A 17,242-nucleotide genomic window follows, 5' to 3' on the forward strand; every position below is an offset into this window, starting at 1 on the left:
CCAAAGAACAATCCCAACTAGCTGGATGACAGAGAAAAACATTGGAAAAGGGTGCCAATGGTCAGAGACAGGTTGTAGAAGGGTTGTTTTTCAGTCACAGTCACATAGGATGGTATATGTGACGTTGATAAGGGTTTTTTTTTCTGTGCTGCAATGAAAACGCGACTGAAAATGTTCAAATATGGGTTTGCTGAAAAGATGGGCACAGATTTGGAAAACAACAAGACATTCAATACTTTGGAGATGAGGAGGTTTAAATGATTTGTGAGCTCACAGAGAACAAGAGTAAGAAGTAACAAGAACAAGATTTTCTGGGGAGAGGAGTGACAGTGACAGACTCAAAGGAGAATGGTAAGAACCTAATGTAAAAGAACTGCTTAAAATATTAGCTAACATGGGGACCAGAAAGGGAAATAAGATGGGAATCAGGCAATGGGAGCAGGAGGTGGACTGTTTAGATAAGGTGAGCTCAAAGAAGATAGAGAAAGATGTGAGCCCAGGTATATGGCAAGGGAAACAACAGACACGTTTGATAATTGATTCCAAATGTTACACTTTGAAGCTAACTGATATTACCATGGCTGTATCCATCACTATCAAAATCCTAGAGACTACTGTTGATTAAAAGCTGGACTGTACCAGCCCTATAATCCTGTGTCTGGAAGATCGGGTTACAGGCTGGGAATTCTTTTGTGGCAAATAACTCAATTCCTGTCTTTTCAATACCTGTCCACAATCCAGAAGATACAAGTCAGAAGTGTGTTGGAATAATCTCCAGTTGCCTGGATAGATGCAGCTCCAAAAGCAGTCAAGAAATTCAATACCAACCAGGGCAAAGCAGAACACCTAATTAAGAATGTAAGAATAGGAGCAGGCATGGTCATTCAGTCCCTTAAGCTTGCCCTGCAGAGCTGAAGTGAAGCGTGGAGGGGACAGCATTTATGTTAATAACTTGTCAGCATCTGTGGTAATTTGCTCCTTCTATGAATGAATGCCTGATTTGTTCAGCCGTTCTTCATGTCAATCCTTTCATCCCAGAATCTGCCTCGTGAATCCATTTTGAAATGCCCTGCAAGATCATGGTTGATGTTTTCCAGGCCTCAACCCTTATTTTATGCCAGTTTCTCTTGGCCCAACTTCTTTATATTACGTAATTCTATCTGCCTCCCTTTTAAATACTTTCAGTGAAATAACCTCCATAAACCCTCTGGCGTAGAAAATTCCAAACATTCACTACCCTCTGAATGAAGAGATTTTCTTCATATCTCAGTTTTAAATGAGTGTCCCTTTATTCTGTAACTATATCCCTTAGTTTGAGATTCCCGACTTATGGAAACACGCTCTCAACACCTAATGTTTTAACCCCCCTGAAAATCGTGTATGTTCAATAAGATAACCCATCGTTCTCCTAAACTCTAAGAATGAATGACTGAAAACAATAAATGCTGGAGATCACAGCAGGTCAGACAGCATCACAAGACAAGTTAACATTTCAGGTCCAGATGACTTCATCAGAGCTGAAGTGAAGTGTGGAGAGGACAGCATTTATGCTAGTAATTTGCCAGCATCTGCAGTAATTTGCTTGTACTATGAATGAATGCCTGACTTGTTTATCCGTTCTTCATGTCAATCCCTTCATCCTAGCATCAGCCTCGTGAATCCATTTTGAAATTCCTCTGATGCTGGTATATCATTCTTAAAAATGGGGACCAAAACTGTACACATACTTCAGATGCAGCTTTGTCGAGACTCTATATGGTCGTAACAAGACTTCCCCATTTTTAAACTTCAACATTCTAGCAATAAAGGCCAAAATGCCATTTGCTTTCAAATTATTTGCAGCAACTGCATGATAACCTTTTGTATTTCAAACACAAGAACATTGATATCTATTTCTGTTGCATTTTCTTCAAGGTTTCTCTCCATTTAAATAATAGTATGCCTTTTGATTCTTCCTACCAAAGTGAACAGCTTCATATTTTCCTACATTAAACTCCATCTGCTGAATTTTTGCCAACTCACTGACAATCTCCTTGGTGATTACTGATGCCCTCATTGGAGCATGCCCTCCCACCCAATTTTTACAATAGCAAATTTGGAAACATTACACTCTGCCCACTCATTCAATTTACAAATATGAACTGTAAATAATTGAGGAACAAGGACTGATCCTTTTTGCACTCCACTTGTTACAAATTTCTAACCTGAATAAACACCCACTAATCCTGTTTCTCTCTCTGCTGTGTATTTACTCATTCTCAATCCATGCTAATGCACTAAACTCAATACCACAAGCTTCTATCTGTGCATTATTTTTAATGGAGCACTTTATCAAATACCTTCTGGAAATCCAAATAAACTACATCTCTAGGTTCCTCTTTACCAACTCTGCTTGTTTTACCCTCAAAGGACGCTAGCAAATTTGTCAAATATGATTACCCTTTTATAAATCATATTCACACTGTTTCATTACATTAAATTTTCTAAATGTCTTGCTATTTCTTCCTTAATAATGGACTTTAGAATTTTTCCTTTGTTAAGCTAATATTTCAATTGGTAGGCAACTGGCCTACAATTTGCAGCTTTCTTTCTCCCACCCTTCATGAACAGGGGCATCACATTCATATGTGATTTCCAATCTGCTGAAACTCTCCAGAATCCAGTGAATTCTGGAATATTTTGAGCAATCCCTCAACTATCTCTGCAGCCACTATCGTAACACACTTGGATACAGGCCATCATATCTGAGTGAGTTGTCTCCTTTCAGTCCCATTAATTTGTCATATACTGTTTATAAAAATCATGAGGGGCATGGATGAGATAAACAGACAAGGTCCGTTGGAGGGGGCGGAGGCCAGAACGAGAGGGCATAGGTTCAGGGTCAGAAGGGAAAGATATAAAAAAGATGTAAGGGGCAGTTTTTTCATGCAGAGGGTGGTGCGTGTATGGAATGAGCTGCCAAAGGAAGTGATGGAGGCTGGTACAATTGCAACATTTAAGAGGCATTTGGATGGGTATATGAGTGGGAAGGGTTTGGAGGGATATGGGTCGAGTGCTGGCAGGTGGGACTAGATTGGGTTGGGATATCTGGCCGACATGGACGGGTTGGACCAAAGGATCTGTTTCCATGCTGTACATCTCTATGACTCTATGGTTCCTAACACATTCGCAATTCTCTGACCTACCAATAACTTTCACTGCTTTGTGTGCCTGTGATTTTTATTGAACAAACTTGCTTCTCAATGAGTCCTTCTTTTTGATTGTTTTTTGCTGCATGTTACAAGACATACAGCATGGAAACAGACCCGTTGGTCCAACTTGTCCATGCCAATCAGATATCCTAAACTGAACTAGTCCCATTTGTCTGCATTTTGTCCATATCCCTCAAAACTTTTCACGTACCTGTCCAAATGTCTTTAAAATATTGTAATTGTACCCACCTCTACCACTTTCTCTGGAAGCACATTCCACACATGCATCACCCTGTGTGTGAACAAGTTACCCTCAGGTCCCTTTTAAATCTTTCCCCTCTCATCTTAAACTATGCTCTCTAGTTTTGGACTCTCCTATCCTTGGAAAAAGACCTTGGCTATTCACCTTATCTATGCCCTTCTGGATTTTATAAACCTCAATAAGGTCACCCCTTAGTCTCTGACACTCCAGGGAAAAACATCCCAGCATATCTATCTCTACTTATAACCTAAACCCTCCAGTCCCGGTAATATCCTCGTACATGTTAATGTACCCTTTCTATAGCAGAGTGAGCAGAATTATAAGTAGTATTCTAAAACTGGCCTCAATGTCTTGTACACCCACAACATGACATTCCACTCCTATCCTCAAAGCTGTGACCAAAGCACCGCCTTCACTGTCCTGTCTAGTCTAGTAAGTCTAGTCTAGTCTAAGTCTAGTCTAGTCTGTCTATTTGTGACTCCACTTTCAAGGAACTATGAACTGTTACCCCCACGTCTCTCTGTTTATCTGCTTAAATGTCTGGCACTACTCATCTAATGGGGCACTTTATCAAATGCCTTCTGGAAATCCAAATAAACTACATCTCTAGGTTCCTCTTTACCAACTCTGCTTGTTATGCCCTCATAGGACGCTAGCAAATTTGTCAAATATGATTACCCTTTTATAAATCATATTCACACTGTTTCATTACATTAAATTTTCTAAATGTCTTGCTATTTCTTCCTTAATAATGGACTTTAAAATTTTTCCTTTGTTAAGCTAATTTTTCAATTGGTAGGCAACTGGCCTACAATTTGCAGCTTTCTTTCTCCCACCCTTCATGAACAGGGGTATCACATTCATATGTGATTTCCAATCTGCTGAAACCCTCCAGAGTCCAGTGAATTCTGGAATATTTTGAGCAATCCCTCAACTATCTCTGCAGCCACTATCTGTAACACACTTGGATGCAGGCCATCACATGTGAGAGACTTGTCTTCATCCCCCCCCCCCCCCCCCCCGATGAAGGGCTCTGGCCCGAAACGTCGAATTTCCTGTTCCTTGGATGCTGCCTGACCTGCTGTACTTTAACCAGCAACACATTTTCAGCACTACTCATCTAATGGTCTATTTTCCCATCTCACTCAAGAAAGTTCCTTTCTTAGAGCTCTGGAATTGCCTTCATTTAAATCGAGGATACTGTTCCTCTCCATCAAACTGAAGTTGAAATTCTACAATGTTTTTAGATTAGATTAAATTTCCCACAGTGTGGAAACAGGCCCTTCAGCTCAACCAGCCCACACCGACCCTCCGAAGAGCAATCCACCCAGACCCATCTCCCTAACAGTATGAGCAATTTAACATGGTCAATTCACCTGGCCTGCACACCTTTGGACTGTGGAAGGAAACCGGAGTACCCAGAGAAAACCCACACAGATATGAGGAGAATGTGCAAACTCCACACCTGGGACGCTGGTGCTGTGAGGCAGCAGTGCCATCCACTGTGCCACCCTTATTAACCTGACATCATTTATACATGACGAGATCAGAAATAGTTTGTTCCTTGGCAGGTTTTGCAACAACACTGCTTTAATAAAGAATCCTTGATGCACTTTAAAAAATTGTCTTCCATATTACCCTTGCCCATCTGATTAGTCCAGTCAAACTACAGATTACGATCATCGAGAAGAATTGTAGTACCCTTCATTCACACTTCCAAATTTCCTGATTTATATTTTCTCCTGGAGAGAGGCAACTCTTTGGGGACCTATAGACAACTCCCAGCTGTCACTTCTTTCACTTGCTATTCCTTATTTACACCCTATTGATTGTACATAATAATTCATTGCAACTATTTCACTACTCACAACTGCACTGGTACCTTCTTTTATTAACAATACTTGATTGGCTCCCCATCACCACCTTCAGTATTCACTCCCTTGACTAGTGACACAAGTACAAAATGCATTGTAGTAGCTTATGTTTCCTCATGACATTTACCACATAAAAGGACAAGGATATCAGATACATGAAAACACTACCAAATGCAGTTTTCCCTTCAAGCCAGACACCAAGGCAGCTTGGAAATATACCACCATTTCTTCACTTTTACTGGTTCAAAAATCCTGGAATTCCCTTCCCAACAGCACAATGGTGTCTCTATACCTCAACAACTGCAATGGTTATTGAAGTCACCTTACCACCATCTTCTCCAGAGCAATTAGGGATGGGCAACAATTGCCAACTGTCCACCATGAACACATTTTTTAAAAGTCCTGGGCAGGGGAAGGAAGGGAGGGAAGCAGCAGAGGTAGCTGAACAAATGGTCTCAATCGTATGGGAGAAGTCTATAAGACCATAAGACATGAGTGGGAGTAAGGCCATTCGGCCCATCGACTCCACCCCGCCATTCAATCATGGCTGATGGGTATTTCAACTCCACTTACCCGCATTCCCCCCATAGCCCTTAATTCCTCGTGACATCAAGAATCTATCAATCTCTGCCTTGAAGACATTTAGCGTCCCGGCCTCCACTGCACTCTGCGACAATGAATTCCACAGCCCACCACTCTCTGGCTGAAGAAATGTCTCCGCATTTCTGTTCTGAATTGACCCCCTCTAATTGTAAGGCTGTGTCCACAGGTCCTAGTCTCCTCGCCTAACGGAAACAATTTTCTAGCGTCCACCCTTTCCAAGCCATGTATTATCTTGTAAATTTCTATTAAGTCTCCCCTTAATCTTCTAAACTCCAATGAGTACAATCCCAGGATCCTCAGCCGTTCCTTGTATGTTAGACCAACCATTCCAGGGATCATCTGTGCGAATCTCCGCTGGACACGTTCCAGTGCCAGTATGTCCTTCCTGAGGTGTGGGGACCAAAACTGGACACAGTACTCCAAATGGGGCCTAACCAGAGCTTTATGAAGTCTTAGTAGCACAACGGTGCTTTTATATTCCAACCCTCTTGAGATAAATGACAACATTGCATTCGCTTTCTTAATCACGGACTCAACCTGCATGTTTACCTTTAGAGAATCCTCGACTAGCACTCCCAGATCCCTTTGTGCTTTGGCTTTACGAATTTTTTCACCGTTTAGAAAGTAGTCTATGCTTTTATTCTTTTTTTCAAAGTGCAAGACCTCGCATTTGCTCACGTTGAATTCCATCAGCCATTTCCTGGACCACTCTCCCAACTGTCTAGATCCTTCTGCAGCCTCCCCATTTCTCAGTACTACCTGCCTGTCCACCTAACTTCGTATCATTGGCAAACTTCGCTAGAATGTCCCCAGTCCCTTCATCCAGTTCATTAATATATAATGTGAACAGCTGCGGCCCCAACACTGAACCCTGCGGGACACCGCTTGTCACCGGCTGCCATTCCGAAAAAGAACCTTTTATCCCAACTCTCTGCCTTCTGTCAGACAGCCAATCCTCAATCCATACCAGTAGCTCACTCGAACACCATGGGCCCTCACCTTGCTCAGCAGCCTCCCGTGTGGCACCTTATCAAAGGCCTTTTGGAAGTCGAGATAGACCACATCCACTGGGTTTCCCTGGTCTAACCTACTTGTCAGCTCTTCAAAGAATTCCAACAGGTTTGTCAGGCACGACCTCCCCTTACTAAATCCATGTTGACTTGTTCTAATCAGACTCTGCTCTTCCAAGAATTTAGAAACCTCATCCTTAATGATGGGTTCGAGAGTTATACCAACAACCGAGGTTAGACTAATTGGCCTATAATTTTCCATCTTTTGTCTTGATATCATGGAGAAGTTGGGGAAAGGACTTGAGAGGGCTGTGGCAAAGGGAAGCCATTGTTTGATCCTAGAATAGTCAGCAGTTTTGGCTGATAACAGCAGAACCCGGCAGATCCAGCTATGCTGAGGAATGTAAAGCCAATTATCTGCCATAAGCATCCAAGTCTTTGTTTCTTGAATACACTTCTTAGGGAAGAAAGGCTTAAGGTTGTACAGGGAAAACGTTAAGATGTGAAATAAAATTGGAAAAATAGGCCATGTGAAATGGTAAGGTTGAGGAGATCACCATGAAGGAGAAAGTGAGGACTGCGGATGCTGGAGATCAGAGCTGAAAATGTGTTGCTTGAAAAGCGCAGGTCAGGCAGCATCCAAGGAGCAGGAGAATCGTCATTTCGGGCATGAACCCTTCTTCAGTTTCCTGAAGAAGGGCTCACACCCGAAACGTCGATTCTCCTGCTCCTTGGATGCTGCCTGACCTGCCGAGATCACCATGAATGTGGGCAGAGAGAAATTGAGAAAAATAGAAGAGTAATGATGAGAGGAAATGGTGGGTTGAGTTGGTGGGTGAGAGCTTGCTTGGTGCAAAAGTTGAGGGAAACAAGCTATAGGAATATCTCACTGAGAAACTTGGCATTGAGCTTGGGTTACCAGTAGAGTATGTTTTTCTCAAATTGTGTAACTATGCATGGGGTGGGCTCCAAACTTTCCAGCTGCTGCCTGCTTCCTTATATTGTGAATAACTTTCATTCTGCATGAAAGAAGGGAATGTGTTTGTGTTCACCTAGTGGGAATATTCTTCTCATGGTCAAACACTTCACATGTTATAGGGAAGATGGAGAAATGAGGGTGAAGAGGGGAAGAGGTAGAATGGAATGTGGTACACTGAAGAGTAAGCACTGTAAGGACCACAGTGGTAATTTTTGTGTGGAGCTGGAGGATATGGGTGGGGTTTTAAATGAATATTTTGTGTTGGTTTCACTAGTGAGTGGGATGATGTGGATCTAGGAATCAGGAGAATGTCTGTGATATAATTAAAGAAATTAGCTCAGACAGAGTGGAGGTTCTCAGGGATCTGGCAGGCTTATACATTGGGAAGGGCTAGAAGAAATGTTCAGGGAGGCAAGGAAGGAAATAGCAGGGGGGGGCTGGCAAAAGTTTTCAATTCCTCTCAGATGAGGAGCCAGAGGATTAGAGAACAGCCCAATGTGGTATCTTTATATACAAATGGAACAAGGAATAAATCAGGAAGCTAGAGACCAGTCAGTCTAACCTCAGTGGTGGTAAACTATCGGAAGTAATTCTCAGCGACAGAGTTCATCTGCACTAGGAGAGGCAGGGATTAATCAAAAACAGTCACCATAGTTTGCGTTAAGGGGAGGTCATGTCTTAAATTTTAAATTTTTTGAAGTGGTGACGAGGCATAGAGATGAGATCTATAGATGAGAACTGTTGTTTATTTGGATTTCAGCAAGGCTTTTGATAAGGTCCCACATGGGAGGTTGATGGTGAAATTTGACAAATTGGATCTAGAATTGTCTGACTGGCAGAAAGCAGAGGGTAATGGTCGAGGGTGTTATTGTGACTGGATGCCAATATTCAGTGGGGATCCGAAGGGATCAGTGTAAGGTCCTTGCTGTTTGTAGTATAAATAATTAAGGAATGTAGGAGGATTTATCAGTAAGTTTGCAGATGACCGGCAAATTAGCTGGGGAGTAAATAGTGAAGAGGATAGCCTTAGATTACAGGAAGTCACAGATGGGCTGGGCAGATGGGTTGATTAGTAGCGAACAGAATTCATTTTGGTTAAGTGTGAGGTGATGGATTTGGGCAGGACAAATAGGTGAAGGAATCCATAATGGAGGATCCTGGGAAACACCAAGGGTGTACATGTTCACATATCCCTTAAGGTAGCAGGCAGGGTAGATAAACTGGTTACGCAAGTGCTTGGAATACTTACCTTTATTAGCCAAGGTATAGAGTTTAAGAGCAGGGAGATTTTGCTGGAACTGTTAAAACATGTTGGTTAGGCCTGAGCAAGAGTGTTGTGTGCAGTTCTGGTATCCACGTGATACGAAGGATGGGATTGCACTGGAGAGAGTGCGGAAGATATTTACCAGGAAGTTGATTGGGCTGAGGAGTTCTGGTTATAAATGAAATTGGATTGTGATACAAAGGCATAAAATGCTATGGGCCAACAGCAGGAAGATGGAATTAGAATAGGTAGGTGACCATTTTTGACCAGTGCAGACTCGTTTGGCCCAAACGGTCTTCTTCTGTCCATGGTGCTTTGAAGTGGAAGAGGGAAGTGTTAGATCTGTGGGATGACAGGTGGTGCGTGTGTTTGCATGAGAAAGATGCATTTGTGCTGTACAAATTTTCCAAATCAGTACCAAAGCTGAATGGCAGGCGTTTTACAATATTTGAGGTGCAGTTGATTAAATCTCAATGTTGACAGTATCCTGTCAACTTTGTATGGTCTCTGTGTTCATCTTGACTTTTAAGAACAAATTGCTCAAGTAGATGGACACTTGGCATTTACTTACAACACATTTTTCAACAGCTTTTGAAAAAAACACGGGATATTTCCCAAAGCCGACTGTTACCTAGCATCTCTCCAGAGGAGGATAATGTCTGGCGTTATATCTGGATAGCACACGTATCTTCAATCGAAGCTGCACTTCCAAAATTTTCTGAAAGGTTTAATTTGCATGTTTTAATTATTTGTTTCAGTTTAGTTTGCTGATTTTCTGTTTTTGGCCAATGAACTAGTTGGCTTTTTTACAGATTAAATTAATTGTCTTATCTTCTCCTCATTTCCTAATTCATATCAAGTTCTGCTCACCCACACCCCTGTGCTCATGGATCTACACTGACACATTGCTTAACCAGGAACCTATTTTAAAATTCTCCAAGTTTGTCATTCAAATTAAAATTCTTCTTTGACCTCAACTGAAGACTCCACCATCCTGTTGTTTTACAGAACACTCAACTGTGTCTGGCCCTCACTCCTTCCCATACTTCCCAGAACACCTTGGAGCTTTCCTTGTCCTCACCTGCCACACATTCAAAGGACTGACGTGATCTATATGGACTTCAGTAAGGCATTCGACAAGGTTCCCCATGGGAGACTGAATAGCAAGGTTAGATCTCATGGAATACAGGGAGAACTAACCATTTGCATACAGAACTGGCACAAAGGTAGTGGTGGAGGGTTGTTTTTCAGACTGGAGGCTTGTGACCAGTGGAGTGCCACAAGGATCGATGCTGGGCCCTCTACATTTTGTCATTTACATAAATGATTTGGATGCAAGCATAAGGGGTACAGTTAGTAAGTTTGCAGGTGACACCAAAATTGGAGGTGTAGCGGACAGCGAAGAGGGTTACCTCAGATTACAACAGGATCTGGACCAGATGGGCCAACGGGCTGAGAAGTGGCAGATGGAGTTTAATTCAGATAAATGCGAGGTGCTGCATTTTGGGAAAGCAAATTTTAGCAGGACTTATACACTTAATGGTAAGGTCCTCGGGAGTGTTGCTGAACAAAGAGACCTTGGAGTGCAGGTTCATAGCTCCTTGAAAGTGGAGTTGCAGGTAGAAAAGATAGTGAAGAAGGCATTTAGTATGCCTTCCTTTATTGTACAGTGTGTTGAGTACAGGAGTTGGGAGGTCATGTTGCAGCTGTACAGGACATTACTTAGGCCACTGTTGGAATATTGCGTGCAATTCAGGTCTCCTTCCTATCAGAAAGATGTTGTGAAACTTGAAAGGGTTCAGGAAAGATTTACAAGGATGTTGCTAGGGTTGGAGGATCTGTGCTACAGGGAGAGGCTGAACAGGCTGGGGCTGTTTTCCCTGGAGTGTCAGAGACTGAGGAGTGACCTTATAGAGGTTTACAAAATTATATGGGGCATGGATAGGATAAATTGACAAAGTCTTTTCCCTGGGGTCAAGGAATCCAGAACTAGAGGGCATAGGTTTAGGGTGAGAGGGGAAAGATATAAAAGAGACCTAAGGGACAACTTTTTCATGCAGAGGGTGGTACGTGTATGGAATGAGCTGCCAGAGGATGTGGTGGAGGCTGGTACAATTGCAACATTTAAGAGGCATTTAGATGGGTATATGAATAGGAAGGGTTTGGAGGGATATGGGCTGGGTGCTGGCAGGTGGGACTAGATTGGGTTGGGATATCTGGTCGGCATGGACGGGTTGGACCAAAGGGTCTGTTTCCATGCTGTACATCTCTATGACTCTATGACTGCTCTCTGCAATTTCCACCATCTCTAGCAGGATGCCATGACCAACCATATCTTTTCATCCCCTCCACTCTCAGCATTCTGCAATAACTGTTCATTCCTCAACACTATAGTCTACTTCTCCCATATCATTCCTAACACTTCCACACAATTCCCCCCCACCTCCCCCAAGACACCTTCCCATTCAAATGCAGAAAGTGCAACACTTGCTCATTCATCTTCTCCCCCTCACTGTCTAAGAGCCCACTCACATCTTCCAGGTGAAGCAGTGTTTATCTCTGTTCAATCTATTGTATTCACTATTCATAATGCATTTTCATTTACATTGGTGAGACTAAACAGGGTGACCACTTTGCAAAACACCTCCCTTCTGTCTGTCGGAATGCTCCCAACCTTCCAGTTACTTTCCATTTGAATAAACCACCTTATTCTCCTGCTATCATTTCTGTCCCAGGATTGCTGCAATGTTTCAATGAAACACAACACTAGCAAGAGAAATGACATCTCATTTTCTGTGGAAGCACATTTTTAGCCTCCAAGTATTTAATTCCACAGCTTCACAGCCTGATCTCATTGACAGTTCCTCCATTTTTATCTCCACAAGCTTGCCTTCTCAGACATTTCTAGTTTATATCTTATTTACTTTGCTCTCAGCTGACTTGACTCATCTTCACCCTCCCACTCCTTAATTTGTACCTATTTTACATTTCTATTTCTGACCCCTTTCAGTTCTAAAGAAGAGTCACATTGGACTCGAAACACTATTTGTGTCTCTACGAAAGCTGGCAGACCTGTTAAGTTTCTTCAGCTTTTCCCAAGTTTGTTTAAAATTCTCATCATCATTTTTAAACTTCCTTAAGACCGTGCCTGTATTACTGTAACCACCTCCAGCCTTTCAAATCTCTCAAATTTCTGCCTATTTCCTAATCAGGCCTGAAAGTATAAATCCTTGGTTACTGCAGAACCACACCTTGTACAACAGCCCCAGCCTTTGATAGTACTTGTGAACTCTTCCTCAACTTGTACCTTGATAATTTACAAAGATTTTTGAAGATCAATATTTCTATCTTGCTCCACCATTTAATCCTTTACACTTTCTAAAAAGTACTTCATTGTAAGAAACAGAGAGCAATTGTGATGTAAACATAATAAATTTAACTTTGCCTGTCTTGCTTTATTTTCTTTGATAGATTAACATACATTTCAGCTCCTGAAGCGCAATTTGGTGTCAGCTGGGGCAGTGCAGTAGAATTTATTGCTGCTGCTCATTTTCCCACGAACTTTAATCAAACTAATGTCTTCCAAGTGTACCTTCCTCAGCGAATGCTATTGGCACACGATAAAGCACCATCTATTCCTGACCTGAGTAAAAAGGAAAACTGGGCCTTGGTTGCACTTGACATCATATATGAAGGAAACAAAATGACAGGTGGGTAATTGATCCAGTTTTGCTGTGCTCAAAGCAACATTAAATATATTTTCCTTAACTGAACTTTTTATTGAATACATTTTGTACAAACAGAAGTAATGTAAGTTAGTACAGGCTGCGTCAAATTTTGTTAAAACTCATGAGTATGTTTCAGGAGAAATAACAGTAGATAATCTGATTAAAATGGTTCAATGATTTTTTCAAAGCTGTATATGAAGCACCAATCCTAATATGCATTTAGAACTGAAAGTCAGAAAATCCCTGCTGCAGACAACGTAACACTATGTAATTCATCTGAAGGTCTGAATGAATAGTTGAAAGTTGCTTGGTGTATTGAGAAATCGGACTCACTAGTGACACATAAACTTATTTTCTGAAGACAATATAGACTTAGTCTTTTCATTGTGCAGAATGAAAAGTCATGGTTATTAATACATTTATTGAAAAATTTTAAATAATTCTTTATTAAATTTTTGTAACTATTGATTGACCATACAGAATACAGTCAAGCGTGGATGGTCCTAATTATTTAACATGCCACCATTTTTGAAAAAAATCTATATCAAAATGAAGTTACTTTTTTCTAGAAAATGACAGTTTTAAGAAAAAACATAAGAGATTACATCTTTAAAGCGCTGGTAAAAAATAAGGCAGTTCTTTTCTCCTCCATTTTCATTTCAGGCAATCTAGTGATTTGTGAAATATCAACTCTTCTCCCAGGTTCAGACACTGGTTGAAGTTTGCAATCTGCAGTCTTTGTTCAAGAAACGTTGTATGATTAACTTTACACAAAGTCCAAAATGATATTTGTTTATTTTATATGTTGATAGAGAAAAACATTACAATCACATTTTCAAAAAATAATAATTTGAATAAATAATAAAGAATAAGTAACAATTTGGTTCTTGGACAAATTAGATTCTCAAAATCATAGTGAAAGTTATGCAGCTGAAACTTCAAGTGACAATTGATGAATAGCAGCACCAAACGGCTTCTTCTAGTGTTGTAGTGCCCCTCAGTGGTCATTTGAATTGGAGTAAAGAAATGAAGCTGGCTTCTAAATGCACTTGCTGCTTTTCAGTACTCAATTTTTCCTTTCTCCTTATGTTCACAACATCTTAAAAAGCTATCAAAATGCTGAATAACTATGTTTATTTTCATTGTCATATTTAATCCATATCAACTAAACATAGCATGGAAAGAGCTCCTTTGGCCCATTAAGTTCAGTCTGATCATCAAGTAGTCCCATTTTCCAGCACTGGACCTGTGGCCCTGCATGCTGTGGTGTCTCAAGTGCTCATCTGAACACTTCTCGAATTTTTGTGCGTGTTCCTGCCTCTGTAATCCTTACAGAAGCAACCAACCATCTGGGTGAAAAACCTCAAATCCCCTCTAAACATCTTGCCCATTCTCATAAAATTCTGTCCCTGCTTATTGACCCGTTTAATAACAGGAAAAGTTACTAAGTACACTTGTCATAATTTTGTGCACCTTAATCAGGTCCCCTCTCAGCCTTCTCTACTCTAAGGAAAACAACACGAGCCTCTAGATTGCTCTGGCCCAGACAATCTCCTGGTGAATCTCCTCTACATCCTCTCGAGTGCAGTCGCATCCTTCTGATTGTGTGATGACCAGAATTGTATACAGATGCCACTGTGTACTAGCATATTATACAGCGCCTAGCACCAAAATGTTTTCAAAAGGAGAGAGAAAAATCAACTTGCTCATTAACTAGCAATCAACATTCTACTTTATATTGATGTAACTACCATCAGTTTTTACAAGTACTGTTCAGCTTCCTATTGGGATTAGATGCTGCTCTGACTGGTTCAATATCTCACATTTACTCCCACTGGTTTTATGGCCTCGAATTCTGCTCTTTCTGCTTTGTCACAGGGCCTGGTCTTCACAATGACGCTGACTGCCCATCATGGAGCCTCTTCTCCCAAATCTTTTAATTACAGGAAGCACTGTTTAATGTTGTGCTTTATTTCACACATACCATCCTCTAGTACCTTTGAATTAATTCAGGACAGTTGTTAACAAAGAATCCAAAACACATTTTAATTCATGTTATACTTATTACAACATACTAAAGAACACAATCAATTCTTCCAATTAAACTCTTAGAGATATTTTTATGTGCCTTCATTCAACTGAACCAACATCAGTGCTGGGAATGGATCAATTTTTTACTTTGAATATTTGTGATACATATTCATTCTTAGTTCTTTGGGATCCACAGCGTTTGCATTCTGACAGCTTACATTAAAAATTCAGTTTTATGACAGGACCAATTTTCACCCATTTAGCATCAACTGCAAAATAAAAATGTATCGACTCCTCAAACATTAACTTCCAACGTACACAAATTACTTACAGTACAGTAGGACTCCTTACAGTTGAGTTTTGCACAACATTATAATAACTTGTTAGAATGTTTGGTCGGTTTTATTTCTGGAGCCATCAATACCCAATCTCTTTTTGAAATAATTGACAACATATATTTACCAATGCATTTGATCCTTTAGTTCCAAATTCAGAAGAGTACCAACTACTAAAACTATGTGATTTTTGAAAATTTTTCTAGCAGTATCTTTATAGTCTTTCTGCAAATGCCAGGCTAAATTATGATCATATGAATTAGGAGCAGGAGTAGGCCAACTGGCCCCTCAAGCCTACTCCACCATTTTAAGAGTTGGTAGCTGCTTTCCTATACACCACTGTAACCTTTGAATCACTTATCAGTCAAGGGGCTATCTGACTCAGTATTAAAAATATCAAAATGATCCTGTTTCCACTGTTCTCTAGGCAAGGGAATTCCACAGGCAAACAACTGGCTGACAGAGGAAAAAAAACCCATCTCCATCTTAAAAGAAGACCTCCAATTTATCAGCTGCATTCCCTTTTTATTAGTGTCTATTATAAGTGGATATATTCTTTCAGTATTCAAACTATCCATACTCTTCAGGATCATCCATATTTCAATTGTGGTTGTTTCTACAATTCAGTCAGTCACACTAAGGGCTGAGATGAAAATTAATTTGCAAAGAATGCTTAGAAGTGACAAAGAGGAAAGAGTTTCATGAAGTCCTACAATTAGAGCAATATTTCAATGAGGCACTATATAGATTTCTTTTTGTTGGTTAAAACTAATGACTATCTTTAGATGATATTGTACTGCTTGAGATGTAATTAATATTTGTCTTCGTAAGATTGCATTTCATTACTTTCTTTATATAAAATTAAGTTTTAAAAGTTAAACATGTTCTTTCTATTCAGATGGCGGATTATTGAAGTTCTGGAGGAGAGCAATGTGCTCAGAAAGAGGGAGAGAGGAAGGTCGAAATTTGTTGGAAAATATTGTTTCAAACCCTGACCTCATTTTACCTGGGATACGTAAACTTCTTGTGGAGTTCATTAAGAATTACAACTGTTCTATAACTGATGCTTAAGCTTGTTTGATTCTTTGTGGAGATGAAACTTGCAATAAAGAGCAAACATATTACAACAGAATTTTTTTGCAATCAGGATTTCAAAATATTTAATTGACAAGAAATCATAACTTTTACTCAAACCTAAAATTAAAGAGAAACCTCTCAGGCTAATTCTTCAATGAACTCAAATGACACCCAGACCTCAGTGCCTTTGCCTTAATTGCAATAGGGTTGTGCCAATATGCCAGTTTGGCTGCACCCTTTAAGAAAGGAAAAAGTGGGGATGATAGAGCTGCTTTAAAGGGATCAACAACTTTTGGGCAGGAAATTGAGGTAGAATTTCTATCCACAGACCATCTAATGAGGAGTGTTAATTAGTAGTCAAATCTGTATCCCTTGTAAATAATTTGTGCTGCTGTGCTGTGCTGTCATGGCAGCAATATCCCATGAACAGGCAGCAGGTTGGCATTGTGGTATTAAGCAGTAGGTGGGAGAATAGGAAAGACAACTGGGTGTGTAAAAGGATCGAACTGGAATATGAAGAGAGCACTAGATATTCTCTTTCTCCCAAGTGAAATGGTATAGGTACCTGGTTAGAGTATGGAGGGTTCCTACTCTGTGACAGTGAACCAGGTATTTAGGGCCAAGGGCAATTGTCTCAGGAAGGGTTAAAAAGGATTTGATTGTTATTTTTCCTCATTTGCATTTCTATAAACAATAATCATAAAAGGATGGGATGAGGAGCACAGTGTTAAACATGGCCTTCATAAAATGAGATGGCCTGGTTTTGATCACCTGGCTCAGTGTTTCAGAGACATTTTGTGGGTTTTCTGTCCCTTTCTTAGTCTTAGATTTTTCAGTTTTGTTTGCCTATCCCAGGAGATCCATGGCCACCAGGGCAGAGAGGAAATT

General features: G+C 40.5%; 1 protein-coding gene across 1 annotated transcript in view; it reads left to right on the top strand.

The window, feature by feature from the left end:
* leg1.1 (liver-enriched gene 1, tandem duplicate 1) overlaps positions 1-16,348 on the top strand; it is a 37,172-nt gene extending 20,824 nt beyond the window's left edge. The window contains exons 4-6 of the mRNA XM_060854833.1: positions 9,772-9,908; positions 12,655-12,893; positions 16,176-16,348. Of these exons, the coding sequence (XP_060710816.1) occupies positions 9,772-9,908; positions 12,655-12,893; positions 16,176-16,348 (549 nt within the window). The remainder of the gene's footprint in view (positions 1-9,771; positions 9,909-12,654; positions 12,894-16,175) is intronic.
* The last annotated feature ends 894 nt before the right edge of the window (positions 16,349-17,242 follow it).

The sequence above is a fragment of the Hemiscyllium ocellatum genome, chromosome 3, assembly GCF_020745735.1.
Source record: "Hemiscyllium ocellatum isolate sHemOce1 chromosome 3, sHemOce1.pat.X.cur, whole genome shotgun sequence".
In the NCBI taxonomy this organism is placed as follows: domain Eukaryota; kingdom Metazoa; phylum Chordata; class Chondrichthyes; order Orectolobiformes; family Hemiscylliidae; genus Hemiscyllium; species Hemiscyllium ocellatum.